The 27721-nt window shown below is 51.0% G+C and overlaps 3 protein-coding genes and 2 pseudogenes across 4 annotated transcripts; 3 read left to right on the plus strand and 2 right to left on the minus strand.

Annotated features, from left to right (window-relative positions):
- Nucleotides 1-1123: 1123 nt before the first annotated feature.
- On the minus strand, nt 1124-3455 carry LOC129734441 (uncharacterized). Its single transcript, XM_055697819.1, is given in 3 exon segments — nt 1124-1450; nt 1809-1961; nt 3267-3455. Coding segments are annotated over 3 exon segments (669 nt in total).
- Nucleotides 3454-4660, plus strand: LOC129734442 (feather beta keratin-like; annotated as a pseudogene).
- Nucleotides 4661-7216: 2556 nt separating this feature from the next.
- On the minus strand, nt 7217-8398 carry LOC102046686 (feather beta keratin-like; annotated as a pseudogene).
- Nucleotides 8399-10143: 1745 nt separating this feature from the next.
- LOC106631120 (feather beta keratin-like) lies at nt 10144-11268 on the plus strand. The gene is made up of 2 exons (XM_055697586.1): nt 10144-10661; nt 10813-11268. The coding sequence occupies exons 1-2, from the start codon at nt 10515-10517 to the stop codon at nt 11137-11139; spliced, it is 474 nt and encodes a 157-aa protein (XP_055553561.1). The 5' UTR covers nt 10144-10514; the 3' UTR covers nt 11140-11268.
- A 1141-nt stretch (nt 11269-12409) lies between these two features.
- Nucleotides 12410-23073, plus strand: LOC102048978 (gametocyte-specific factor 1-like). 2 transcript variants are annotated; one of them, XM_055697663.1, is made up of 7 exons: nt 12410-12621; nt 15196-15293; nt 17510-17636; nt 18625-18711; nt 19149-19209; nt 20162-20247; nt 22420-23073. In XM_055697663.1, coding segments are annotated over exons 1-7 (483 nt in total). In that variant the 5' UTR covers nt 12410-12599; the 3' UTR covers nt 22422-23073. The 2 variants fall into 2 exon arrangements, with proteins under 2 accessions (XP_055553638.1, XP_055553637.1); XM_055697662.1 differs by having other exon boundaries at nt 12420-12621; nt 20156-20247.
- The last annotated feature ends 4648 nt before the right edge of the window (nt 23074-27721 follow it).

Here is a 27721-nt window from a genome sequence, read left to right on the forward strand (position 1 = left end):
TGGTGAGAGGGCTGGAGCACTTGGTAAGGGAGCAAAGGCTGGCGGCATGGGGCTCGCTGAGCGTGGAGAAGAGAATGCTTTGGTGGGAGACCTACAACCACGCCTGGAGTAGCTGTGGTCACTGAAGAGCATTGAGTCATTCTCTCCAGCCCCAGATAGGAAGAGAAATATAGGAAGAAAAGGGTCAGCCACCCGAGGCGTGACTAAGTATACTCAAAGCAAGCCTGTGTCACTGCACAGCCACCCCCAACAACCCCCTCCCAGCCCCAGCCCTGAGCAACATGCGTCTCTTTCACGGGGCATCATAGGAGAGCATCTGCAGGGCAAAGGATGACACGAAAGCATGGGCTGGGATGCAGCAGAACTTTAAAAGAGTTGAAAGGACCAGTAATGGGGAAATGTGACTCAGCTAGGTCGCCGAGGAGACAGGCAGTGTGAAGGAGCTCTCCTGAATGCTTTTTGGAAGGAAAAAAAGATTGCAAAAAGCATCACTGAAGCATCTGCAAGACCACAAGGCCTGTGGACCACAGCTGATGTATTCCCAAATCTATTGACAATGTATTCCCAAAGATGCCGTGGCAGTATATTCTCTACTGTTCTCGTGCTTTTGTTTTCCACCTGCACTTCTCATCACGCCGCAACTCTGAATCTCAATGCTGTGGGTAGCACAGGTTCTCCTAGGCTCTCCTGGGAAGGTCTTGCCACTGCCTTGTCAATGACATATTGATCTCTCGTCCTCCTGACTACTTGCTTCACAACGTTGAGATGACCAAGGAAAAAGAAAAGTAGACAGCAATGTGCAAGTAATACATGAACTACCTTGGGTCATTCTATCCCAGTAGAGTCCATGTAGGCAGAGAAGTTTAGAAACCAGAGGGTACACCCAACTCACCACTAAGCACACTCAAGGCAAACCTGTGCTGACAACGGCTGCACAGCCATCCCCAACAACTCCTTCCCAGAACCAGCCCTGAGCAACAGCTGTCTCGCTGGGCATGTTGGGAGAGTGTGTGCTGAGAAAAGGATGACATGAAGGCGTGGGCTGGGATGCACCAGAACTTTAATGAGTCAAAAGAGGGAAAGGAGGGTGATGTGAGCGGAGGCCTCAGTGCCAGGAGCAGCTTTAGCAGGGGAAGGACCTCCTGCCGCAAATGCCGCTGCCCAAGCCAGAGAGGCTGAAGCCCCCGGAGTTGATGGGCACTCCCTCAGAGCTGAGGATGCTGCCAACGGCAGCGGAGGTGGAGGAGCCCACGGCGGTGTTCTGCGGGAAGGAGCTGAGGATGGGGCCGGGCAGGGTCACCACCACGGCAGAGGGCTGGATGAAGACATTGGAGTCCTGGCACTGCCTGACACAGGGCTCGTTGCAGCTGTTGGCCAGCGGGGTCGGGCCGCAGGGCCGGCAGGGCATGCACGGGCTGTAGCAGGACATGCTTCAAGGCTGGAGGTGCACCTGGGAGAGAGAAGCAGGGCATGGGGGCTGGGTGAGGAGCAGCCTGTCATACCACAACGAGGGAGCCAAGGCACGAGCTGGAGACGAGAGCTGGAGGCTGTGTAGGGAGGCACAGGGGCTGCTTCTTCCCTATGGCCCAAAAGTGCCCTGCCGTGAGGGACCAAGCCCAGGCACCTTCCCACCTAGCCCATAGCTCAGGAGACACCTCAACCGAGACCCAGCCGCTCCCCACGCCACAACTTCAGCCCCATTCCCTGTGCCATGAAAGCTGCTCCAGGACCCACGGTAGGAGAAACCAGCAGCTCTGTGGCGAGAAATCCCAGAGGAGGAGGAGGAGGAGAAAGGTCTTCAGACTCACCTTGTTCACAAGGAGACGGAGGCGAGAGAAGTGGATGAGAGAGTGAGGAGAAGGGCCTGCTTTTATACTGCTTCTGCACCGCCCCAGGCGCACAGTCACTGCACGCGGGCAGTAATTTTCCAGCAGGCTCACCTCCAAAGCAAAATGTCCTACCTAATGGCACATGTTGTGTTTTGGTTTCCGTCAGTGCTGCCATTTCATTTCCTCATTTCTGACATGACCACTAGGGCACGGAGGCTCTTTTGAAGATTGGGATGAGGAGCCCAAGGATTTCCTGAGCAGGACCATGTCAACATGGCCAGAAGACATGCCCCTGAGCACGGGAGGGCTCTGTGCAGATGGAGGACATCATTCTCAGGCGATACAGTGAGGTTGTTCTCAAAACCCTGTGCAGGAGGGTGCACATGTCTTCCCACCAATGCCGTCCTCCCCTGAGTGCCCAAAGCTTCTCCAAATGAGGACAGGCCGCGTCCTTCTCCCTGGGCAGGACTGTCCCTCCCTGCCCCTCTGCTCGCGCCAGCAGTCGCTGATCATTGCCTCTATCGGCAGGTGGGCTGCGCGGCCGGTTTCAAATGGCTCCGCCCAAGGAAAACTTGCCTTTCTGGAAGACATTTGCTGCTTTCCTTGGCAAAGACAACCCCTGTCGTGGCAGCCTCTGGGGGTGCGCAAGCAGTGCCCTCAGCCCTGATGGGACACGGGCCTGCAGGCAGCCCGCGCTCCTGGCTTGGCCTCGTGCCAAAGGGCTGACACACGCCAACCCAAAATTAGAGTGTGACTGGCCGTGGGTAGGGAGAGTCTATCCCAGGAAGCCTGCCTACTGCAGGCATCGCCTTGCCCTCCTGGGACGCGTCCCAGCTGCCTCCATGTCTGCAGGGCAGGGAAGAGCATCACCTCCTCGATGTAGTCTGAGAGCTGGTTTCGTGCCTTCCGAGCCCACCCCCTCCTTGAGCATCCCCACGCGTGTGGCACGGCAGGGTCCTGCCAGCCGTCACCCCTGGGAGAGCTGGGGGAAGTTCCCTTGCCTCTCCAGTGGTGCCGGGTTGTGCTCCAAGGTGAGGAGGCCTTTGGGGCCTGGGAAAGACGACATGATGAAGCACTAATGCCAAGAGAAGGTGTATCGCCTGACGGCCAGGGAGGAGCCCCAGCCGGTGGGGACACGTTTTCTGCAACCCCTCCTCTCCCTCCACGGGGTATGCAGGCATCTGGTGGCATGCACTTGTGTCTCTCCAATCGGTTTAAATGTCCCCACACCGGATCCTCCTCGACTGTGGGTAAGACTCTCCCTGCCCCAGACTTGCCAAGGAATGGCAGAGGCCCGGTCCCTCGACAGCAGCTCTTGCCAGTCAAGACCAGGGCCGCGAACCCCCGCAGCACCTCCGCCTTGCCTGTAACCCCTGTGCCCGGTGAAGCTGCCCCATTCAGCGCTGCAGCTGACTTTGGCCAAGCCTTGCTGCTGACCTGTGTGGAAGAAGATCTCCTCAGTGCCCTCCACGTGCCTTGCCTGATGGAACACCAGGTGGGCTTTGGCTTTCCGAAGACCAGCCCTGCGTACTCGGGCAGCTTGGCAAATGTTCTCCCCAGAGCAAAGGGCATCAAGAGGAACACGGCTGAAACCATTGGCACAGCCCGGCTGCCTGGAGACGCCATGGCTAGTGACCGTGGGAGCGAGCGGAGGCAGAGGGAAGAGAGAGAAGCACACGGCACGTCCTTAAAACGAGGAGTCTGCGGGTGCTTGCTGACACGTGCGGCGTGGAGCACAGCTGGGCCTCTTCCTGCCAAGGGAGCTGCAAACACTCGCACTGCACTGCCCCAAGCCAACATCCCCTGCCTGCGCGGGACTCCTCCACCACTGAGGAGCCATCCTCTGCCCACGCTGACACAGTCCTGCCCAGGATACCCCTGGGCGTCTCATCCCAGCACATGAAAGGCACTTGCACGGCAGAGCAAGCATGTCAGAAATGAGGAAATGAAATGGCAGCACTGACGGAAACCAAAACACAACATGTGCCATTAGGTAGGACATTTTGCTTTGGAGGTGAGCCTGCTGGAAAATTACTGCCCGCGTGCAGTGACTGTGCGCCTGGGGCGGTGCAGAAGCAGTATAAAAGCAGGCCCTTCTCCTCACTCTCTCATCCACTTCTCTCGCCTCCGTCTCCTTGTGAACAAGGTGAGTCTGAAGACCTTTCTCCTCCTCCTCCTCCTCCGGGATTTCTCGGCACAGAGCTGCTGGTTTCTCCTACCGTGGGTCCTGGAGCAGCTTTCATGGCACAGGGAATGGGGCTGAAGTTGTGGCGTGGGGAGCGGCTGGGTCTCGGTTGAGGTGTCTCCTGAGCTATGGGCTAGGTGGGAAGGTGCCTGGGCTTGGTCCCTCACGGCAGGGCACTTTTGGGCCATAGGGAAGAAGCAGCCCCTGTGCCTCCCTACACAGCCTCCAGCTCTCGTCTCCAGCTCGTGCCTTGGCTCCCTCGTTGTGGTATGACAGGCTGCTCCTCACCCAGCCCCCATGCCCTGCTTCTCTCTCCCAGGTGCACCTCCAGCCTTGAAGCATGTCCTGCTACAGCCCGTGCATGCCCTGCCGGCCCTGCGGCCCGACCCCGCTGGCCAACAGCTGCAACGAGCCCTGTGTCAGGCAGTGCCAGGACTCCACCTTTGTCATCGAGCCCCCTGCTGTGGTGGTGACCCTGCCCGGCCCCATCCTCAGCTCCTTCCCGCAGAACACCGCCGTGGGCTCCTCCACCTCCGCTGCCGTTGGCAGCATCCTCAGCTCTGAGGGAGTGCCCATCAACTCCGGGGGCTTCAGCCTCTCTGGCTTGGGCAGCGGCATTTGCGGCAGGAGGTCCTTCCCCTGCTAAAGCTGCTCCTGGCACTGAGGCCTCCGCTCACATCACCCTCCTTTCCCTCTTTTGACTCATTAAAGTTCTGGTGCATCCCAGCCCACGCCTTCATGTCATCCTTTTCTCAGCACACACTCTCCCAACATGCCCAGCGAGACAGCTGTTGCTCAGGGCTGGTTCTGGGAAGGAGTTGTTGGGGATGGCTGTGCAGCCGTTGTCAGCACAGGTTTGCCTTGAGTGTGCTTAGTGGTGAGTTGGGTGTACCCTCTGGTTTCTAAACTTCTCTGCCTACATGGACTCTACTGGGATAGAATGACCCAAGGTAGTTCATGTATTACTTGCACATTGCTGTCTACTTTTCTTTTTCCTTGGTCATCTCAACGTTGTGAAGCAAGTAGTCAGGAGGACGAGAGATCAATATGTCATTGACAAGGCAGTGGCAAGACCTTCCCAGGAGAGCCTAGGAGAACCTGTGCTACCCACAGCATTGAGATTCAGAGTTGCGGCGTGATGAGAAGTGCAGGTGGAAAACAAAAGCATGAGAACAGTAGAGAATATACTGCCACGGCATCTTTGGGAATACATTGTCAATAGATTTGGGAATACATCAGCTGTGGTCCACAGGCCTTGTGGTCTTGCAGATGCTTCAGTGATGCTTTTTGCAATCTTTTTTTCCTTCCAAAAAGCATTCAGGAGAGCTCCTTCACACTGCCTGTCTCCTTGGCTACCTAGCTGAGTCACTTCTCCTCATTGCTGGTCCTATCTCCAATGAGAAGAAGTTCAAAAAGGCAGTCCTGAGACCATAGGATCATAGCATAATCAAGTTGGAAAGGAACTCCAGAGGTCATTGGGCTCCAAGCTCAGTAAGCCATGAGCATTGAAGGAGGGTTACTGCACTTCTCCCCAGGTAACCTCTCCGCTACCTGTCTCTCCTCTTGGTGAAAATGATTTTCCACCTATCAAGTTCAAACCTCTCATCTTTCCACATGAACCCAGATTCTCTAGTCCTCTAACCACACACTGCCACAGTGTTGAGCTTGGATCTGTCTTCTGGGGTACTTTACCATAGTTACTCCAAAGTGCTCTTAGGTGTCTCACCAAAGCCTTCTCTTCATGCTCAGCAAGCCCCATGCCCTCAGTCTCTCCTTCCCAATCAAGTGCTCCAGCTCCTCAGCATACTGGATGCCCTCTGCTGAAGTCACTCCACTTGGTCAAAGTCTTTCCTGTATTATATCTTTCTTGTATTATAGCAGTGTTCTAGATGCTGTGAGTGCTGAGCAGAGTGGGATGAGTAGTGCTCATATTGCCCAGGATGTTGATGACAGTCCTTGGTGTCCAGGAACAGTTTTGATTGTGTTACCACAAAAGTACGTTTTCCTGGCCCTGCTTTTGGGCTGTTGCTTCACAGGAGCTGAAGGATGTGTGGGAAGACAGTGCTGGTTACTACCAAGCCAGCTGCCATTCAGGGGTCTGGGCGGGCATGTATACTGCACCCAGCTGTGTCCTGCAGCAGTTCAGCAGCTCCAATTCACTGGCTGCAAGTCTCTCTGCAGCCTTTGCTGCAGGTCACCACACTACTTTGGAAAGATTCTGGACAGTCCTATGAGACACTGAGCCCACACCCACTGCCTTTCTTCCTGCCCAATTCCTCCTTCTCTTTAGAAACATTCCCAGGAAGCACTGGACACAGACAGGAAAGGAGCAGGGCAAGGACGACATTCATTGCCTGTGAGTCTGTGTGGTGTGTTGTTCCTGGCAAGCATTAAGCACCAATCCACTGTTCTCTCATTCTGCTGTCCCAGTGGAATGCACAGAGAATTGGAAGTTCAAGAGAGCAAAATACCCATGGGTCAAGATCAGGACAGTCTAAAAGGGAAAAGGAAAACAGAAGAAAAAAAGTGGTGCAAAGGCAATGACCCACCCATCGCACCAGCAGACCAATGCCCAGCCAGTGTCTAACAAATGGCTACTTTGGAAAGACTGCCCACAGCCTTTTAATTAACAATTATTGTTAATAATATTGTTAACAACCACTGCACAATCATTGCCAAAAACCCCTCCCAGAACCAGCCCTGATCAACACGTCTCTCCCTGGGCATCTTGGGAGAGCATCTGCAGGGTAAAGGAAGACAAAGAGACATGAATTGGGAGGCAGCAGAACTTTAATGAGTCAAAAGAGGGAAACAAGGTTGCTCAGAGTGGAGGCCCCAGTGCAGGGAGCACCAGGGGCAGAAAGGAGTCTGTGGCCCTTCACTGTGGTGGACATCGTACCAGCCATCTGCCTGCCCCACAGAGGGAGCAAAGCCAGAAGGTCTTTACTAGACTGGCTTTCTGGTGCCCACAGCCCACGGGACTACAAGAGAACAAGGACACAGGAGGCAAAAGAGAGAGTGGAAGCAGGGAAAGGCAGACACGGGCTGTGCTTTCTGAGAGCCCAGGCTGCCCCATCCTTTTGCAAGGGGTGCTGGGGTTGCTCAGCCCCTCTGGAAGCAACAAGCCGATGCTCCGTCCCCAGTGCGGTACCATCGTGTGGGTCCCTGGGTGCCTTCTAACCCAGGGCCATGGCCAGCAGCTTTAGCAGGGCAGGCACCTCCTGCCGCAAATGCCGCTGCCCAAGCCAGAGAGGCTGAAGCCCCCGGAGTTGATGGGCACTCCCTCAGAGCTGAGGATGCTGCCAACGGCAGCGGAGGTGGAGGAGCCCACGGCGGTGTTCTGCGGGAAGGAGCTGAGGATGGGGCCGGGCAGGGTCACCACCACAGCAGGGGGCTCGATGACGATGGTGGAGTCCTGGCACTGCCTGACACAGGGCTCGTTGCAGCTGTTGGCCAGCGGGGTCGGGCCGCAGGGCCGGCAGGGCATGCACGGGCTGTAGCAGGACATGGCTTGGGGCTGGAGGTGCACCTGGGAGAGAGGGCAGGGAGAAGTAGAGCAGGGGAGATGGATGAGGAGCAGCCTATCATCCCACTATGAGGAGCCAAGGAACGTACTGGGCAGAGGACTGGAGTTTCTGTAGTGAGACCCAGGAGCTTCTCCTTCCCCTCAGCCCAAAAGTGCCCACCAAGAGCAGCCAAGCCCAGGGAGGTCCCCAAGTAGTGCATAGTTCAGGAGATACCTCAGCAAAGACCCAGTCTCTCTCTGTGCTGGACCTTTTCCCTCCTTCCTATTTCTATGACAAGGACATCCATGTCCTGCTGTGGTACGATGAAGCAGGCATCAGCTGAAGTATGCATTAGTGTAAGACCTCACTCTGGGGAAGGATGAGAAGCACAAAGGGCTTCAGACTCACCTGATTCCCAAGGAGAGCAAGGCAAGAGAAGTAGATGAGAGAACAGGGCTTTCAGTTTACTTTTATACTGCTCTTGCACCGCCCCAGGCCCTGAGCTTGTCTGTGCACAGGCAGTAATTTTCAACAGACTCATCTTAAATGGAGAATACCCTTCCTAGTCACACAGTTTGTAATTTTGTTTCCTTCATTGCCTTCTCTTCATTTCCTCGTTTCTGAAATGCCCTTTGTGCCAGAGACACTCCTGTCAAATGCTGGAATTAGAGTCCCAAGGACTTCCATGGCAGGAATGCAACAGTACTGACGACACAACTCAGGTGCTGACGAGGTCCCACACAGGCAGGGGACACTGGCTTGGGGTACCTTCGTGGGCTCTTTTGCAACTCTTTTTTCAGGAAGTGTCCCAAGTACTCCAAGCGTTACAGTCCTTAGTTGTATACTCACATGTTTCTATGCACAAGGACTTGCTCCATCCCCCTGTCTCTCTCTCCCAGCTCATTCTGACAGTCAGTAGTAGTCACTCCTCAGGCCAGTGGGCTGCACTTCTGGTTTCAGCTTTCCTTATACTGCTTGGTCTGAGGAGAAACTTCCACCCTTTCTTGGCCTCCTCTCCAATCTGGTCTCTCTATAGGTGTGCAGCCCAGCCTGTGACATGTAAGTGGCTGTAGCACCCAGAAGTGACAGGATTCCCACTTCCATATCTCAAGGACTGGATAAAACATCAATGGAATGAATGGAATGATTGGAATGGAATGGAATCAGCAAAGTGAGAGCCTGTCTCTTGGAGCCTCTCAGCAGCCCAAAGCCAATGCATCTTACCTGCATCAAGATGAAGGGGGTGTGGGCAGAAATGTGCCCAGGGGTGTTGAAGAGCCATGGAGGAATAGGGCAAGAGGGGATTCAGACACAGGTAGAGAATTTCTCTCTGCTCTTGCACACCCTGCTCCCCACAAGCAAGCACCACTGTGCAGTGATTAGAGACATGGAAAATGTCTGGAAGAAAGGAAGAAGGTTACTGAGAGGAAGAGCCCCCAAGGTGAAGTGCAAAGAAGTTTCTTGCAGAAGCAGTTCTCAATGCAGAGACCATTTCCCTTCTCCTGTAGTGCCTTTCCTTTCACTGCCAACAATCTCTGAGGAAAAGAGTTCTTCTCCTGACACTCCTCAGCAGATAGCAGCAGCGTTTGGGGAGTGTGGCCATGAATCAGACAATCCTTCCCTGCCAGACAGATCTTGCCAGAATAGGATTTCCATGTGGGACATAAAAGCACTGTGTGGCTGAAAACCAAATGAGTTGTCAGCTGTCTAGCTCTCCCTTTGCAGTCTAGATGGTCTGTCCTTCCTCTCAAAGTGCGTGACACTAGTTCATGCATCCTTGTGTTTGGTAGTGACTCAAGGTCTCAGCCCCTGCCAGACTCGGCGTCAGGTCAATTAGCTGCAGAGGTGCCCCTGGCTTTGACTTGAACAGCAGCAGGGATGTCCCATCGCACGTACTGTTAACACTGCAACAGAAGCAGATTCACTGAGGAGCACCTTTCACGAGGTGGGCACTATTTCCTGGCTTTTCTGCCTGTACATAAAGCTAATGCCATTGTTTTGAACGGCTCAACACTGGGAGATGTTTCCTGACCTGAAGAGGCAGGGAGTGGTGAATGGCAGTCACGCTGAGATGCTTTGAATGTTGATACAATGATTTAAACACTTTCTAAACTGGTGTGAAGCTGTCCTTGCTAGGCTCTGAAAGCTGCAGTAGTAGAGTGTGAGCTTTGGAGAAGCATGAAAAGGAGAGCTCAGGAGACAGGGACTGTGTTTCGGTGCTGGTGCTGAGGGCAGGTCTCTGCCAGGTTCACGCCACTGCTGTTCAGCTGCCACGGGGCTCCTTTTGGCCTGCAGAACCTGCTGCTCTGTGGTGCTCATGTACAAAGTAGTGGTGAGTGCCCCCACCATCCATGACCAGCACACCTTTTGAGAAGGAGACATATACAGGGATGCAGCATTGCAGACACAGTTAAGCATGCATGTATCCCAGATTCTAGGCGGGGGGGGGGGGGGATGGACATCTTTTGAAATAAGAATGAATACAGACACAAAAGTGAGAAACCACATATGTATGCATGCATATATGTGAAGTTACATAGATGTTGTTTGCACATAGATTGTACAGAGAAATAATCCTAACATGCTGAAGGCATTGGTTGGAGACCCCAAGAGATTGCTCAGAGAGAATAAATGATAAAAGAGTCTGGCAGATTTGTCCCAAAAGCAAGAGCATCAGGAGGAGGACATTCAAAACGAGCAGTGGAGCCCACTCACTGGAAAGTAGACCAGGGACCACTGGAGCATGCTGGACTCCTTATTTTGAACAGAGTGACAAACAACCCCACATGAAAATCTCAGGCCATTGTTACTTGCCTCCAATGGATCTTTATCCAGCAACTGGGTCAAGTCTTAAAGCCCATAATGATGCATTCCTGACCTGAAAATACTTGGGTCTCTCATCTCGGCACTTGAAAGGAGACTCAAAGGGAAATGGCCATGGCATAAATCACAATATGAAAGCACTGAACTGTGGAAGACTGTGCATTGGCTGGGATGTCTTCAATTAGAGTGTCTGTAGGAAAATTAATGCCTGTATATAGCATGACTGCACACCTGAGGCAGTGCTGGAGCAGTATAAAAACCAGCACAAATACCCAGTCTTTCATCCACTTCTCTTGCCTCCTTCTCCTTGAGGATCAGGTGAGTCTGAAGCCCTCTCTCTTCTTTTCTCTGCTCCTCTAAGCAGAATTCTGCTCCCCACCTGGTGTGTGCCTTGCCTTCCTTGTTGTAGGGTGACAGGCTGCTCTTCAAAAGCCACTCATGCTTTGTTTTCCACTGCCTTCTCTCCCAGGTGCACCTCCAGCCCCAAGCCATGTCCTGCTACGGCCCGTGCATGCCCTGCCGGCCCTGCGGCCCGACCCCGCTGGCCAACAGCTGCAACGAGTCCTGTGTCAGGCAGTGCCAGGACTCCACCATCGTCATCGAGCCCCCTGCTGTGGTGGTGACCCTGCCCGGCCCCATCCTCAGCTCCTTCCCGCAGAACACCGCCGTGGGCTCCTCCACCTCCGCTGCCGTTGGCAGCATCCTCAGCTCTGAGGGAGTGCCCATCAACTCCGGGGGCTTCAGCCTCTCTGGCTTGGGCAGCGGCATTTGCGGCAGGAGGTGCTTCCCCTGCTAAAGCTGCTGGCCATGGCCCTGGGTTAGAAGGCACCCAGGGACCCACACGATGGTACCGCACTGGGGACGGAGCATCGGCTTGTTGCTTCCAGAGGGGCTGAGCAACCCCAGCACCCCTTGCAAAAGGATGGGGCAGCCTGGGCTCTCAGAAAGCACAGCCCGTGTCTGCCTTTCCCTGCTTCCACTCTCTCTTTTGCCTCCTGTGTCCTTGTTCTCTTGTAGTCCCGTGGGCTGTGGGCACCAGAAAGCCAGTCTAGTAAAGACCTTCTGGCTTTGCTCCCTCTGTGGGGCAGGCAGATGGCTGGTACGATGTCCACCACAGTGAAGGGCCACAGACTCCTTTCTGCCCCTGGTGCTCCCTGCACTGGGGCCTCCACTCTGAGCAACCTTGTTTCCCTCTTTTGACTCATTAAAGTTCTGCTGCCTCCCAATTCATGTCTCTTTGTCTTCCTTTACCCTGCAGATGCTCTCCCAAGATGCCCAGGGAGAGACGTGTTGATCAGGGCTGGTTCTGGGAGGGGTTTTTGGCAACGATTGTGCAGTGGATGTTAACACAATAATTGTTAACTGTCACTGTGTGGTGCATGTGTGGACCACTGTGTGGCCCTTCCCTCTGTGGACAGTCCAGACGCATACAGTCAAGGGGAAGGGCATTTCTCTTGGGAAGTTAGATGTGCTGGGGCACAGAGAACCTTCGCTATTCCCGAAGGAGGGGACGGTGGGACACAGCGCAGCCGGCCCCCTTCAGGCAGTGTAACTTGCAAGTGAGAAAGGAAGGCATCCATGACTCCTCAGAGCCCCTGGCCATTAGGCACAGCTTCGCTGAGCCTCTGCCCAGGAATGGTCTCCTCGCCTCGGTGCCTGTGCCACAGAAGGGCTGTGTGGCCGCTCCCAGGCATGGTTGAGGAGCCTGGGCTGCGGAGGGCCCTGGGAGGGCAGCAGCCCCGCAAGGTCCCGAGTGAGGAAGCTGTCTCTTTGCTCTGAGCCTTTGAGGTAGGAGACCTATGGGAACACAAATCAGGCAGGGTAACCAAATCGCCCTGCTCCAAACATATGGAAACAGCCCGGCAGGTCTGGCCACCCAGCAGGGCTGCGCAGCACACGGCCCCTCCGCGCCCTCGGCCGCCTTCCAGCTCCCTCCCAGCAGCAGCCTCCTGCCAGACTCCCAGCGCGGGGACACACTCCCCCTGCCCTGGGAAAGGGTTTATGAGGTTTCAGTCCCCATCCCGGCAGCCGGTGGCGAGGAGGGCCCCGGCGCAGGCCGTGCTTTGCCCTGGAGGAAGCGGGCTCCCGCGCACGACCAGGGGCGGGCAAAATGGCGGGCGACGGAGCCCCCAGAGTCGGCGTTGCCCCGGCAACCGGCAACCGCCCTCCGGCGGGAGGGGCCGGCCCCGGGGAGGGGGCGGCGGTGCCTCAGCCGCGGCCCCGCAGGCCCCGCGCTCCGCCGAGCCGTGCTGCGCCATGGAGCTGGAGGATGACCCCGGTGAGGCGCGGCGTGGGGCGGCCGTGGGGCAGGGGAGGGAAGGGGGAGGCGATAGGCGGCTGCCCTCTGCTGCGGCCAGGCCCCGGCCCCAGCCCCAGCCCCGGCCCCAGCCCCGGCCCCGGCCCCAGCCCCAGCCCCGGCCGGGCCGAGCCGAGCAGCCCCTGCTGGGCTGTGTGTTGTTTGAACAAGGTTAATGCATATGTCGTTACCGGGGGAGGGTGCCTGGGGTTTAGGAAGTGTCGGAATAAAGTGACCTAATTTGGTTAAAGTGTTGCTCCGGCCTGTAGCTGTCTCAGCCGGCTGCAGGCGCGCACGGGCAGCGGTGCAGCGGCGCGGCCGGGCAGGGAGCGCCTTCGCGCGTGGCGCTGCGGTCCTGGCTGCGTGTGTTGCAGCCTCGTGTTAACCACGGCTGTTTACCTGATGGAGCCAGCTCCTCTTGAGGTTCTGTGTTTGCTGCTTTGCGTTTTCCTCTTCTTCTGGGTCTCCGGGCTGCCTCCTTGCTTTTACTGCTAATGCACTTGGTCTGATGTTGGCGTTGAGCCAGTTCACAGAGAGAAATCACTTCTGATTGCTCTCCCAAGGGCTGCTGAAACACTACAAAGCTTGTCAATCCTTCTTAATGCTGAAGTCTTTAGTTTTCAGCTGTTCTAATGACCTAAACTGGCTAACGGAGGTGAGCGGTGCTCACAGCAGCACCACTGCACAGCTGAGAGGGAAAGAAGGGTTAGGTCCTTCCTTCCTTCCTTCCCTCCTAGTAGCTCACAGCGTGAGGTCTGCTTGTCGGGACTTGTGGAACAACACCGTAACTAGCTGTCAGCTGGTGGGCTGATGCAGTTCCCTGATATGGCTCTTGAGACAGCCGAGCAGCAAGGCATGTGTAAGAGAAGGGGATATGATGGCAGGGGAGAGGCTGAACAGCAGCAGTTCGTGCTTAAGGCAGGGCAATCCTAAGCACAGCTACAGGCTGGGTGAAGAATGGATTTGAGAGCAGGGCCTTAGTGTCTTAGGGTCTTGGTGGCCAAGAAGCTCAACATGGCCACGCAGTGTGTACTTGCAGCCCAGAAAGCCAACTGTACCCTGGGCTGCATCCAAAGAAGCACGGCCACCAGGCTGAGGAAGGTGATTTTCCCTCTCTACTCCGCACTGGTGAGACCTCACCTGGAATACTGCGTTCAGCTCTGGGACTCTCAACATAAGAAGGACGTGGACCTATTGGAGCGAGTCCAGAGGAGGCCACAAAGATCATCAGAGGTCTGGAGCACCTCTCCCGTGAAGACAAGCTGAGAGAGTTGGGATTGTTCAGCCTGGAGAAGAGAACTCTCTGGGGAGACCTTAAAGCATCGTTCCAGTACCTGAAGGGGTCTAAAAGAGAGCTGGAGAAGGACTTTTTACAAGGGCATGTAGTGATTGGACAAGGGATAATGGCTTTGAACTAAAAGAGGGTAAATTTAGATTAGATACTAGGAAAAAATTCTTTACTGTGAGGGTGGCAAAACACTGGCACAGGTTGCCCAGAGGAGCTGTGGGTGCCCCATCCCTGAAAGTGTTCAAGGCCAAGTAATAATGTGGCTTTGAGCAACCTGCTCTAGTGGAAGGTGTCCCTGCCCATGGACACAGGGGTGTTGTAACTAGATGATCTTTAAGGGCCCTTCCAACCCAAACCACCTATGTTAGTTCTGTTTAAGATACAGTGTAATCAAATCCTAAATGTTCCCAAAGCCTGTGCAAAAAGAGTGGCAGAGCAGAAAGGAGGAAAGAAGCCTGGTGTGGCTCCCTGGGGTGTACCCCACAGACAGACCCACAGGCAGCAGGGGGGACCTGTGTCTGCTTCTGGCTGCCTCTCTTCCTCATTGAGAATATGGAAATGTGGGGGGGGGTTAAGAGATATTAATATTTATATTTTAACATATTTCCTCTATAGATAGGTAAAAAGTTATATCATGAATGCATGCACTCGTGTTGCTTCACTGCTCAGTGCCTAGATTCTTAGGTGATCTAGCCAGTTTAGTAACTCCTCAGTTCCTAAATAATTGCATGACCTATGAAACATTTCATTTAGAAGTCCTGTGTGCTATGTTAGGCAAGCTCCTTCATCAGAAATGAAACTAAATCGCCCAGCATTCTTCCTCCAGCAAAACTAGCTGTTGGTCAAAAAAGGTTTGGTTCAGACTGATGATGCTACTGAAGGTGCTGGGGGGCACATCATCATCCCGCTGATTGTCCTCTAAGATAGCTGGAAAAGTACTGCTGTCTTCATTTGCTTTGAGTAAGTGTGGTTACCTACCAAATATAGTAACTTAAGGAGTAGTTATGCTCAGTGCAACTTAGTCTGTGTCTGTTTTGACTAACATCCCAGGTGTGCGAAGTCCAAAATTATTTTTTTTGATTATGCAAAACAGGTCCCTGCCTTAATGAATGGTTTCAAACGAAGAGCAGCTGGTTTAACTCCCTAAGATCACAGCCCTGATGTGGTGGTATGTTTTTTTCCCACTTCGCTGTGTTAGTGGTGCTAGATCTTGTCTAACTATTTTTTTTCTCTGGTTTTTTTTTCTTTCTGTTCTTCTGTTTTACTAGATATTTTGGATCCAGAGAGATTAATACAGTGTCCATATAATAAACATCATCAAATCAGAGCCTGTCGTTTTCCTTATCACCTTGTAAAGTGTAGGAAGGTAAGCTGGACTGCCAAACAAGTCACTGAATGTAATTTTGTGCATGTAAATACGATGTGCATGTTCTCATTCTTGTTGCATTTTCTGGCTGGCTGACACATAGCTTTGTTTAGCCTTTATTTCATATAACCTTATTATTTGTGTAGTAATAGCTTCAAGCACATGTTAATTCACTGAAGACTGGTGTGGCTCTCTTGAAATGAGATGGAGATTTTCTGTGGTTAGGTGAGGAAGGAAATTCTGGTCCCTTCCATCAGCTCACATGGAGGTCAGATACATTTTTCTACTTTAAGTTGCAGAGAGAATTCAGTCTGAGTTATGTGCAGCCTTCTGGCTCCTCAGAGTAGAAGTGTTGTGATGTTGCAATTCTTTAAGTGCTGGAAATGCAGCTGCACGGCAGGGTTGGGGGTTTGTTTGTTTGTTTTGCTAGTAACTATTTCATGTGCATCTATCTGGCAGAAACTGCACATCCTGGGCTCAGCACATATGGGAGAAATTTTTTTCCTCTCTCCATTTTTTATCCAGTATTTGGATACAAGTAATTTAATAGGAAGCATTCCTTCCTTTCTTCTCTGTTGTCCTCATAGTTTGTTTTCTTTAGACCTGTCAAGTGCTAGCATCTGACTGAGCTTTGGGTTTTTGCTGAAACTTTTTAAATCCCAATTGTTCCTCATTAAGTTAGCCAATGTGTTTTCAAAATGGTGTTGCAGTGCCTTCCAGTTCAGGTGCAGTTGCATGGGGTGTGCCCTGGTATCAGTACTTGCAAACAATTCATTTTAGTGGAACTAGAGCCTTAAAAAATACTAAATAACTAGTGGAAGTAGTAGGCAGAGCTAAGTGGCAAGTACCTCCATCCTTCCAGCATTTAAGAGGGCTGAATTTTTCCTTGTTGACCCCCTGCAAACTTTGGCAAGAATGTGCATGTGAGCTAGGTGAACAATGTTGGCAAGTAAACTTTTAACAATATTGGTTTTGTCCTTGTGTTGCATGACTGATGACCAGGCAGTTTTGGCAAGCTTACCTAGTTAGGAGGATGAGGTGAGATAATGATCACCAATCAGGCAAAGTTGGTGTCTGTAAGTAGTTAGCAGAAGAAAGGCTCGGGGATTATAATCTGATCCATTTGGAGATTCCATTGTGTATTTATTTACAGTGGCAAGTGCCTGGGTGCAGATTGTCCTTCTTGCTTGGTAGCTTGTTGAATTTCATTTGCATACTCTATGCATAAAATCCAATTAAATGCTTCCACCTGCCTCAGCTTCCCACTGCTTTGTGCAGAATGCAGCCTTGCCATGCAAATGGGCACAGTGCAAGCAGAGCAAGTTGTAACCTCAGCTTGAACAGCATTAGCACTGAGAGGCTTCTGCTGTGTGGCCAGAATAGCTTGCTTCAAGCTCATTGAAGCCAACGACGGACACATGAGGACACAGCAACCCTGGCTGTATAGATCTTGTAATGACAACTGCCTTGGATGTGCCTGCAGCCTGTGCTCAGCCATGTATCGGGAGCAGTGGAGACACTGCCTTGAGCAGCGTCTGTACAAGGTGCTTCTGCATCAGCCTCAGGTACGAGTCTGATCCCTGACAAGCACAGCTGCATCAGCTAGAACCACACAGGCACTGGTACAATGGCAGAGTTGTGCTTTTCCCAGTAAAGGCTGTATCGTTTGCAGGAGGTGGAGTAATTTACTGTGTGACAACTAAGCACTGCCACTAGAACCTGTGTCTGTGATAAAAGTTCTGCTTGTTCTGTAGCACCAAAGTCTGCAGGTGGAATGCTACCAACACCCTAGCTGTTCTGAAAGGTTTAAGGAATGTCTCTGCCTTTGTGCCTGCTTACTTAAGAAATACCCGAATGGTTTAGATTTGCCTAATATCTCTCCCCTATAATTTTAAAAATAATTTCATCTGTGCTTTAAACTATGCAGCCATATTGCCAGTGTTGCAGCAAACTGTAGGGAGTTTAGCTGAGGGTATGTTTCATTTCAGTCGGCTCAAGGGTGGCTCAGTTTCTCAGTGAATTGTGTTTTGAAGAATAGTTATGTTAGTTTCCCCTTGCAGTCTTAGTAAGCTCTGAACAATGTGTTGCCATTCCTTATTTAGTCTTTTTTTTAAAGCAACATCACAAATATCCTTTTTATTCCCCTGTGGATAAATAAATATGAGATAAGTGAACTTGAGAGATACGGCACATGATTTCGGTTTTCTCTTGTTTAGAGCTACCCTGAAGTTGCAAAGGAATTGGCCACGTGCCCCTTCAACGCTCGCCATCTAGTTCCTCAAGCTGACCTCAGTGATCACATGATGAAGTGCAATGACAAAGGGTTCATTGAGCAAGATGTAGGTACGAGAAACACCTGTGCTCCAAGATGTTTGTTCACCCTGAGGACTGAGGTCTCCTGTCTGTAAGGATAGCTCATAGAATAACCGAAAACTGGGAATCCAATTATTGTCTGTGGTTTTGTGTGACACAACAGTTTTGGGAAACTTTAGTCTTATTTGCTGTGATTTATTTGGTAGGTTCATGAGAATACTGCGGATTTGCCTGGTAGGCCTTGTACATGTTTTACTACCAGGCTTGTTGAAAGAAAAAAAAGGTTGTACCCTGGACTGTGCATGTTGAAGTACCTCCAGCAGGAGCTGGGATGATTTAATGACCAGAAGGACAGGCCCTTCTTTTCGTAGAGCTGATCTCTCTTCATTGAGGCTTGATCACTGATCAAGCTGTGTGAAAAGCTGATTTCTACCAAACAGCTGTTTAAGCTATGGAAGCCCCTGCAGCTGTTCTCCATGGGGGCAACCTGAATAGTTCACTCTCACCAAGAGATAGAGCAGCTTCTCTTTCAGGCTGCTCTGCTACTGTGCTTTCTTCATCTGCTGTACAATTAAGATTTCAGCCTCCTGCCCAGTGAGACAAGGTGGGAGGAGTGCTGTCCAAGACCACTAGAATATCTAGGAATGTTTGTTTTTTCCATCCCCTGCAGTGGCTCTTTGATTGCCACACTACAGAGCAGACAGATAGTTTTCTGTCTTCTGCAGAGTTGCACTGAGACTCGTAGTGATGCCTGCATTCATGTAAGCAGGTTTCCTGTTCACTCGAGCATTCCTGGCACAAAGTTCCATGGGGCAGAGTCTTTTCCTGTTCACTGAAAAATGTGAATTTGAAGTTGCTCAATTTCAGATCAGTACCTGGCTCCTGCATGTACTCAACTTGTTTTCATTGTGCAGGGTTTCCTCTAAAGCCAAGAGGTGTTTTACAGCTTGATCCAAAGCACTTAATGCCTTTGAAGCAGGACTGACTACTAGTCAATGAGTTTTCTTTCTTCCTGAAGTGAATCAGTCCTTTAGGTTCCAGAGTGAGCAGATGAATGCTGTGAGCACGTGGCAGGCACCTCCCTGTGATGAAGACTGGGAAACAGGTAAGGAACTTCCTCATCTGCCTCACTGCTGCCTTCTCCCTGGTCCTGTCTTTCAACTCCACTTGGGACAGTGTGAGTCTAGAGATGCTGTTCACTTAGGTTTCACTTGTAGGACACCTTGCTTATGCTCTTTCCTGAAAACATGCATCTCTCCACCCAGCAGGCTTTTCTTGGTATAGAGAACTATTCCACGTGCCTGCCGTAACTGGCATGGAGATACGTTTCCAAGGGTCTGCTCCTTCCCATATAAGCTTTTGTACCTTATGTGCAGTGATGACAATGGAAACATGATAACTTTTATGTTCCTCAGTTAAAAGACAGTGCAGCAGACATCATTAGAGCAACTTTTACTCCCTCTTGAATGTGCAGAAATATGACAGATATTGGTGGTTGCTGGAGTTTTAGTTCTGAGCCACAACATCTGGTTCTTTTTGCAGAGTCGTCAGAGCAGTCAGATTCTCCTTTTATTTGGGGCACGACCAGCTCTGGCATAAACAGGTAGTGAATGCAAATTTGATTCCTTACAACAATGTTCTGTGTAGAGCAATATTGCAGTCTACTCCCAACCCAACCTTGATGGCTGGACGTGCTGTGCAAACCCTGGGAGGAGGGATACTGATCAAGAGTGAATGTTTTAGGGTGCTGGTTCAGCATTGCTTGCTTTCTCATATGACTGACCCGTATGAGAGAGGGAAGCCCTTAATAACACAGATGCTCTCTGTTCGTCTGTGCGTGTGGCAGGGTGCTCTTCCTGCCTGTGGCCTATGTTCAGTCCTGCTGGGTGTCTGGCCAGTGTGCGAGGGAGAAAGGTGCTGAACCTTGGGAAATGTGGCCAGGTGCCTCCCTCTGGAGCCTTTTCAAGCAGTTACTGGAGCTTCTGTTGAGCTGAAGCAGTCCCTTGTGACCTCCTGCCCCCTTAGACTTGGCAGATGTGCTGGTGTTAGGGCCTTGTTAGGGGAAACCTCCCCTTCTTGCCCTTTGCAAAGCATAATCACAGTTCGGGTTTGGGGGAGTGAGGAGCTTTGTTGCCAGCTGCAAACTGGATGCAGCTGCCTTGACTGGTTTAATTGATTCAACAGTGGATCGTGACTGCAGGCTGTATACAAGATGTGATGGCACTGCCAGATGGCCAAAGCATGCTTTAAGGCTCATCTAGGCCCAAACATGGCAACAGTCCTGCACTTGCCAGCTCTGCAGTTCTGTATGAACTCAACCATGATACACCCCTCTTTCTGTAAGGGGTGACAACGGTGCTACCTGGTTTTACTTGTTACATTTTCTGGAAAACTTTCTAGTATTTAGGGCGTATGTAGCTCTTCTAAGCAGCACCACCTCCAAGTGCTGAAGTACCATCCCCTTATGTACCTGCTGTCTTCCATGCTACAGTGAAATGCATACATTTGAGCAAGTGTGTTTGTTAGGGGAAGTAACTGAAGTCTTTCAGTTGCAGTACCACCACCTCTGAACAAAGGAATTGCTTACCTGCAAGATTACGTGCCCCTGAGTCCTTCCCATATGCTGTGTCATGGAAAGGCTGTAAGTACTATGCGTGTGGCTTTGGCACTGTGACTTCTGTAGATAACAAGAGTTGCTGAAATCGCTGGCTGCAGCAGTGCTTTATGGCCGCTGCTGCATTGACAGGAAGGGTAGTACATAACGCCTGCCTCCTTCGGAGCAGCTTCTAAGGGAATCTGATGCTTGGATCATCCTATCTTTTCTTTGGAGCATCCTCTGTATTCTTTATTTCATATTCTTGACAGGCCCTTCATTACAGTGTTCTGGTTTAAGCAGCCCTGCTCCCTAGCCACTTGGACTCCGCCTCACTAAAGAAATCCTTCCACACTATCTAACCCTGTTACCCCCCGACCTTCCCCTCCCCCGCCCCAACTTAAAACCAAATTATTTTCTTGCTTTGTGCAACTCTGCTCGCTGTCAGACGCAGCTAAGTCAAAGCAAGGGTAAAACTAGGGCTGCTTAAACTAGCATGACTGGGGAGGGAACCTATCAAATTACATCTGGAGGAGGGAGGGAGGGAGTTTCCCTTGTTGAAAACTGATTTTGAAGTTGCAGACCATTATTTGCCATTAGCAGCAAAGCAAGAGCTTAAAGGTGCTTTGAGGAATTACTATTTTGTTTCCCACTTGGAGCAACTAACCCAGTACTCAGAGCTTTGCAGGCATGGCTTCTGCACAAGCCAGTGACTGTGCAATTGCCATAGTGTTAGGCTGAATCTGCCAAATTAAATAGAAATGTCACTTGTAGGTAAGTCTTGTTGCCAAGGTGGCAAGTGCTGCTTCAGCAAAGACCACTCTCACCTTCGGGAGTGGAGGAAACGCTTGTATTTTTCTCCACCATGCAAAAAAAAAAAAAAAGTGTCTTGCCCTTTTCAGATTTTGGAGTATTGGTATCTCTTCCCCCTGGAAGTTCGTTTCCCCCAGCACTGAATGGCTTCCTTCCTAGGACCATAGAGCTCCCACAGATGGCAGATGTTCTCTGGATCTGATGGCAGGACTCTCTAAACTTGGCTGTTGCAGCATGACGTGTTTTTGCAACATCTGAGTTTGTAAAACTGTCCTTGGCTGCCAAATCTTTTTTCCAAGCATTTGTTTCATAAGTTACCCTCGTCTCCATTTGGTGATATTTATTACTGAGTAAATGGATCAATAAATTTGACCAGTACCAACTAAGAAACCTTCCCTCCTCAGACAGCAGTGGTTAGTTAACAGGAAAAATGCAGGAATTGGCAAGTCTCTGTTGGTTCACTCATCAAATGGCAGCGCAGATGATCTCTGAAGTTGTTGTATTTGTGGCAGTGATTTGGAAACGTCAGGAGGGCTCTTCTGAAGTGGTGATGGGTTTTAAGGGAGGGGGTGGGGAGGTGGGGGTGATTTTAAGTAGAGAAGGTAGGGTATGATTAGGTTGCTAATCAGGGAAGTGATAGCAGGAAACAGAACAGCATGGGGGGTTGCACATAGCACTAAAATCTTGTCCCTTAGCTTGGTGCTTTAAGACAAGCGTGTACATTTGCAGAGGTGGCCCCTTCAGAATTGTGTACGTGATGTTTTGTGCTAACTGTAAATGAAGTTATGCAATTATGCTGGGGGTGGGGGGGTGGAGTGGAGGGGGGAGGAAGCGCCCTGCAAAAATGGTGGGTTTGTGTGAATTGAGGCCTTGGGGTGGCAGGAGCTATTATAGTCCCATTTCAGTGGAAGTCAGGAACCACACAACAGTGTAATTTCCAGGAATTTCTACCCTGCACCATAAGCATGTCTTGCATCTGCAAAGCAACATTGCATATTTCTGTTCTCAGGAGTATGTGGTGTCTAGAGTGATTTCTGTGGAACCTTTACTGGACATTTGTGAGAATGTTTGTTTGTTTGCTGGGGAGGTGCAGAAAAATTTCTGTGCGCTAAACTGTAGTTATAATGTGTAGCTAGCAAAGTCATATTTGAGGGCATGTTACAGCCTGGAGAGCATAAATTAAGTTCTGAGAGTTTCTCCAGCCTGTAAACAGGCTGAGACTTCCTGCTGTCTAATGTTTAATTAAAATCATCTGGCTCAGCCAAACCTAGGAGTATTTTTTCTGTGCCTGCGCTTTTTGCTTTTTATCTTGTCAACATCTGAGTTTATCCACATAGCATATGTAAAATGAACAGTTTTGGTTTTAAACTACATGGACATTTACAGAGATTTCTGTTTTCTTCCTAGAAAGCATCCTGATCACACCTTTGCAGCTTCAAGCCTTAAACTCTATCATGTGGATGCGTGGTGCTTCAAGTCATAGAACAATGGGGAATCCTCTGAGTTCCCTAGAGTATGCATAATAACAAACAGGTGAAGTTTAAATAGTACACTTAAGTACCTGTCTAGTTTCCATCAGATTTTTGTAGGTTTTAACACTTTAAACACGTTTGAGAGCTCTAACATAACTGTTCTTTGTTGAGGGGGGAGGAGGCAGGAATGGGGACTGTGTAAATGTTTGGATCAAGCAGTATATTTCTAATAACTTTGGATGCAGATTACAAAATGGCATCTAAATATACAAGCACAAAAAATAATTAAGAAACCAGACATGGTATTTGTCTAGAAAGAAATCAATGCCTTTCACGTTTTGAAAAGAGTGTTCTTCAAAGTACTGATTTTTCATCATTTGTATTACTATCAGTGTAAAATAATACATGTTGACTAGAATGTGCAAAATTAGGGTAGTTTCAAAGTTGAGTTCTGTCCAGGTTCTTGTTGGCAATTTAGAATAAAAAGGTTACGAATGCTCTTGGACCCATCTTCTATTTCTAGAAGACAACTGCAATGATTTGTTATACCCCTGTTGAATAAGTAAATGCTCACACAGTAAGTCTTGCACTCGGCCTTTATTTGATTATTTTGTCCCTTTGAATGAAAGTGGTGACAAATGTCAACTGTTGGTTTGTGGTTTGTTTGCAGTAGCTTATTTTCAGGATTTGTGGGCCAGAGCATTATAATTTTACAAATAAATGCCATAATTGGACTCCATTATCCTAAGCTCATTTAATTGCCAGTTGGTGAAAGACTGGCAGTACTTAGTGCAGTAGCTACCTGCTTTTCTGTGGGTCTTGCTACCTGTCTGGACTGCAGAGGAGGTGAGCTTTGGGTGCACCTACTCCCAGGAGGAACATTATCACAGGCCCCAGCTCTTTGTCAGGTTGAGTCCTGGGAGATCATAGTTCTCTGCTAGCCCTGCTTTCCTGGAAAGGACCAGACGGGCTTGGAAGGTCGTGGTTGTGACTTCAAAACATCCCCTGGCCATAATGATGAGGGGATAGGGACCACAAGAAGTAGGTCTGTCTTGTAGGATACATGCAGCCAACATGTGACAGAGCTCTGAGATCTGAAATCCCATATCCTTCTGGGCATCTTCCTCTAGCATGTCCTGCATGTGCCACTGCCTGTGAAGAGCAGGAAACGCATCGTTTTTCTGTTCCCTGCAGTGATTTGGGAGTGATTAACAGGCTGTAAGGATGTAAAACACAAAGATGACCCTCCTCCAGTCAGTTATGATTATTTAAAGTTCCAGTATTGTCTGGCATTGGGCTGTTGGCTCCCTCTGATTCTTTTGTGTTTAGGACTGGACAAGATTTTAGACTATGCCAAGCGGCACCTGCTCCAAGGTGGTGGAGTGAGGACTTTGATGTGACCATCACTGTGGTCACAGCCACATGTTCCTGTGGTAAATCCTCGGTCTCTCTTGCGATGGGCCGACTGTGCAGCGATGGAGCCTTCACCCCCTTCTCTAGAGGCTGGGTGCATCCCTTGCCAGAAGCTGCTGGGATGTAGGGAAATATTGGGCCCTTTTGGCCTGCCAGGGAGGGTTTCAGAACACATGCCTGGGTGACTTCCCCAGCCTGAATTTCTTGGTAGCTCAACAGTGCCTGTGCTCGCTCTGAGCACTCCTGTGGGTGCACCCTGCCTGCTGGCCGTTTCTGCCTTGCCTGAGCTGCCAGCTCTGTGGCAGCAGGACTGGTCTGACTAGAAATGCCTGTGGAAATTTAGGGTAGAAATGGTTGCGTCTGCAGTTGTCACTGGTGACTTGGGAGGGAGGAGAGGAGGCGGCGTTTGCCTTCAGGCACAGATTCCTCTGTGTTGGGGAGCCTGGACACGCTGGAATTCCTTGTTGTTTCTCCCAGTGCCCGCAGCCTGTGCAGTGTCTGATGGGTCTCCCTCGCCTCGATTCCCAGCTGGCTGCAGAGGTGCAGCAGCTCCGCTCACTGGTGAGGGGCACCCACGCTGCTGGTGCACCTCCTGGTCCCACCAGTGGCTCACTCTACACTTCTGCACTGACTTTCTCCCCCCGCAAAGGGTTGAGCTTGCACTGCAGGACACCCTGGTGCTATCGCTGTGCCCCGCTGGGACTGGAGCACAGCAAGGTGCACAGGCCTGTGTGGATCAATGGGGAACCAGATTGCTTCCCATTTGTGGGCTTTGTGTTCCCATGGGCTGTGATCCAGTCAGCACCGCTAGCTCCCTGCAGTTCCCCTTCTCGGCGCCCTCGCTTGCTGGATCCTTGCTGAGTCAGACCCTCCTCCACACCTTGGCAGTCTGGTCTAGGGTGCTCAGCTCCTCTCTGCTTAGCCTTCAGCTGCAGCAGGTGCAGGGCCTTCTGCCACGTCCTGCACTGTCTCTGCTGTTCTCAGCTGCAGGACACAGCACGTGCTTGCCCTCAGCAGAGCTGCAGTCCACGGGCACAGGTAAGACATGTCCTTTCTCCATCCTTCCCTCTTCTCCCACCAGTTCCAGAGCACTGAGGAAGGGATAAGCTCCTTCCATCCCCACTCACGTGGCCAAAGCCAGGCCTGCACACAGATTTGTGGGGCAAGGAAACACCAGCTGCAGAAACGCCCCTTCACACTTGTTCTGGAAGGTGAGCAAGCTCCCACTATTGTTTTGCCTTTGGAGTTCAGTGTCCGGCTCCTTTGCCTGTGCTGTGTCAGGAAGACTGGTGGAGAAGAGCTGGGGGGGGGTGGGGACCAGGCTGTCCAGGGACTCTTGCCAGACTATCGCCTTTGTGTTCTAGGTGCACCCCTCGCTTTGCCGCAGTAGTTCAGCCTGAGTTACGCTGTTCAGTTGCATGTGGTGTTTCGTTTGACTCCCCAGGGAACTACCTCCTGCTTCTGAACATCAGGTTCCAGCAGGCGAGACTGCCTGGGGTTACTGAAGGCGGCACGAAGTCTCCTTTTCCTGGCAGATCAGGTTCTGGCCCCAGATCTCAACTGTACAACCAAACCACATTTAAGAAGTCATTTCCCTGTTCCTGGCTTTTAGTCCAGGTTATAACTCATAAAGCCAAAAGCATGGTTTCAGCTTGGAGATCATTTACAAGTGCTTGCTCAGCAATAGGCTGCAAATCAAAGCAGTGGCTGCCTGGGCTGCCCACACAGCTGCAGAACCAAGCGTGTTTCTTTCGAAGCGTTAGCCAAACCGTCCAGACAAGGTGTCTCCTTATGTGGCTCTGACGTGCACAGTCCAGAGCAGGTAGATGGAAACAGCCTAATTCCTCTCCGATCCCGTGTCTGGCAAGATCTTCCTGTGCAGAGTTTCCAGCCCTGCTGATGTCTGGGTGCCTCATGGCAGCTGGAGTGATGTTCCCTGGAGTGCACAGGTCACCGTGGGAAGGACTGTGGCTGTCGTGTCTCATCCTTGCTGCTATGATGTCCCTGTCCTGGGAGTGCTGCTGTGAGCCACTGGGATCGTGGGTATCGATCGGCAGCTGCATGGGCAGCCGTGCCTACTGCTCCCAGCTCGCCCCTGGCACTTGGGCTTCAGCGATAGATGGGCACTTGCACGCTCATCCCAGAGCCCTGCCACCAAACCAGGTGCGATCCCAGGCTCTGCAGACAAACAAAGTGCCTGAGGATTCCTGTAGGGCTCTTCCTACGTGCCACCAGCCAGCCCAGCTGCGCCCTCCTCCCTGTCCGTAAAGAGGGGACGCACCATGCCAGCATCTGAGTTGGTCTGGAGGTATGGCGATGGCCGAGGGCAGCAGACCCCCCTTAGCGTGTCCAGCACAACTGATCTCTGGCGACAATGTACCTGCCCTGTATTTTGCGAGTCTGGTATCATTTGAAGTCTAGCGGGTTGTAATTTCTACTGCCCATTTCCAGAACATTGATGACTTACTGTTATTCCCTGGTCCTGTCACTGTTTTATTATTCCCTTCTCCCCACGTCTCTTTTGCTCTTAGCTTTTCACCTTGCTAAACCAAGGTACAAAGATAACCAAGAGTGGTAGAACAGGAGCCAAAGGATTGCCTGGGGAGGAAAAGGGCAGATGACTGCCAAGAATCTACCCAGGACTGCAGCAGCTGGTGCTTGCCAGGTACAGGAGAGCTGGAGTTGGACCAAGGGGCTGGGGGAGGTGGGGGGCTCTGCAGAGGGAAAGGCTTCAGCACCCGCAGGCCTTAGGCAAGACAAAACAGAGCAAGGCAGGAGCACCCTCTGCAGAGCAGCTATCAAAGCTGTTACAGTTACTGCGGGAACACAGTACCTCACCTTTGGCTTGCGCTCCAGCTCACAAAGAGGTGAGACATTCAATATTGTTATATAGTCATGGCGGTGTTACCAGTGGGTCTGGTTTATGCGAAAGGTGGTGGTGATTTTTAACACCTATCTGTTCTAATCATGCATGATCAGGTTAACATTTGGAACCAGTATACATATATAGGCACACCTAAGTTTTGGTTACTAGACCAGTATAAACATCCTCTAGTACTTACCTGTACTATCTTCTTTCTAAATTAATTCTGTCCCACCCAATCATAATGTCTTACTGTCTCTCCCTCCAATCTGCGTATACCTCAGCCACATTTCACTCTGGTTTTAACTGCCACAATACTGACCACACTTAGCCTTAGTCTTTGTTTTATACCCTCCTAGATTTCTACACATGCAGTCACACAAAGCACACTGCTGAAGCAACACTATTTCTAGGCTTGAGCTGCTGCTTATCATATTGAAATCCTTCAGGGGACCACCCTCGAAGATAAACTGTGAAGACCTGTCTCAGCAGACTGCCAAAGGCTGATCTGATCTATGTATCTAGTTTATACCTACATCACTAGATGACTTTGTAACTTTTTGCATTCTTTGCTGGCTATTTTCTGATTTAGTAAGTGTTTCGTAGCTGTGGGCAACTTGGATTACTGCAAAACAAAACATAAATGAAAGAGAAAGATAATCTAACCCCTTGATCTCACATTTGAAATCCACAAACTCTTTATCAACAGCTACATTTTGCTTTCCAAGCTTTTCCTGTGCTATCCTTAATTAGAACCTAGAAAGAAGGTTGTGCAGGACACTGGGATTCCAGCCCCCACCTGCAGTTACCAGGTACAAGGCAGGAGAGGGGAAGGTCTGGTCCCTCTCCAAAGTGGGAGCAGCCAGAGCACACCCAGGTCCTGGATGTCTTCCCTGTGGCAGCGCAGCTCCCCAGGCACCCAGCTGCCTCCTACCCAGCCAGCCCAGTCCACCACCATTTC

The sequence above is a fragment of the Falco cherrug genome, chromosome 20 (genome assembly GCF_023634085.1).
Source record: "Falco cherrug isolate bFalChe1 chromosome 20, bFalChe1.pri, whole genome shotgun sequence".
NCBI classification, from domain to species: Eukaryota; Metazoa; Chordata; class Aves; order Falconiformes; family Falconidae; genus Falco; species Falco cherrug.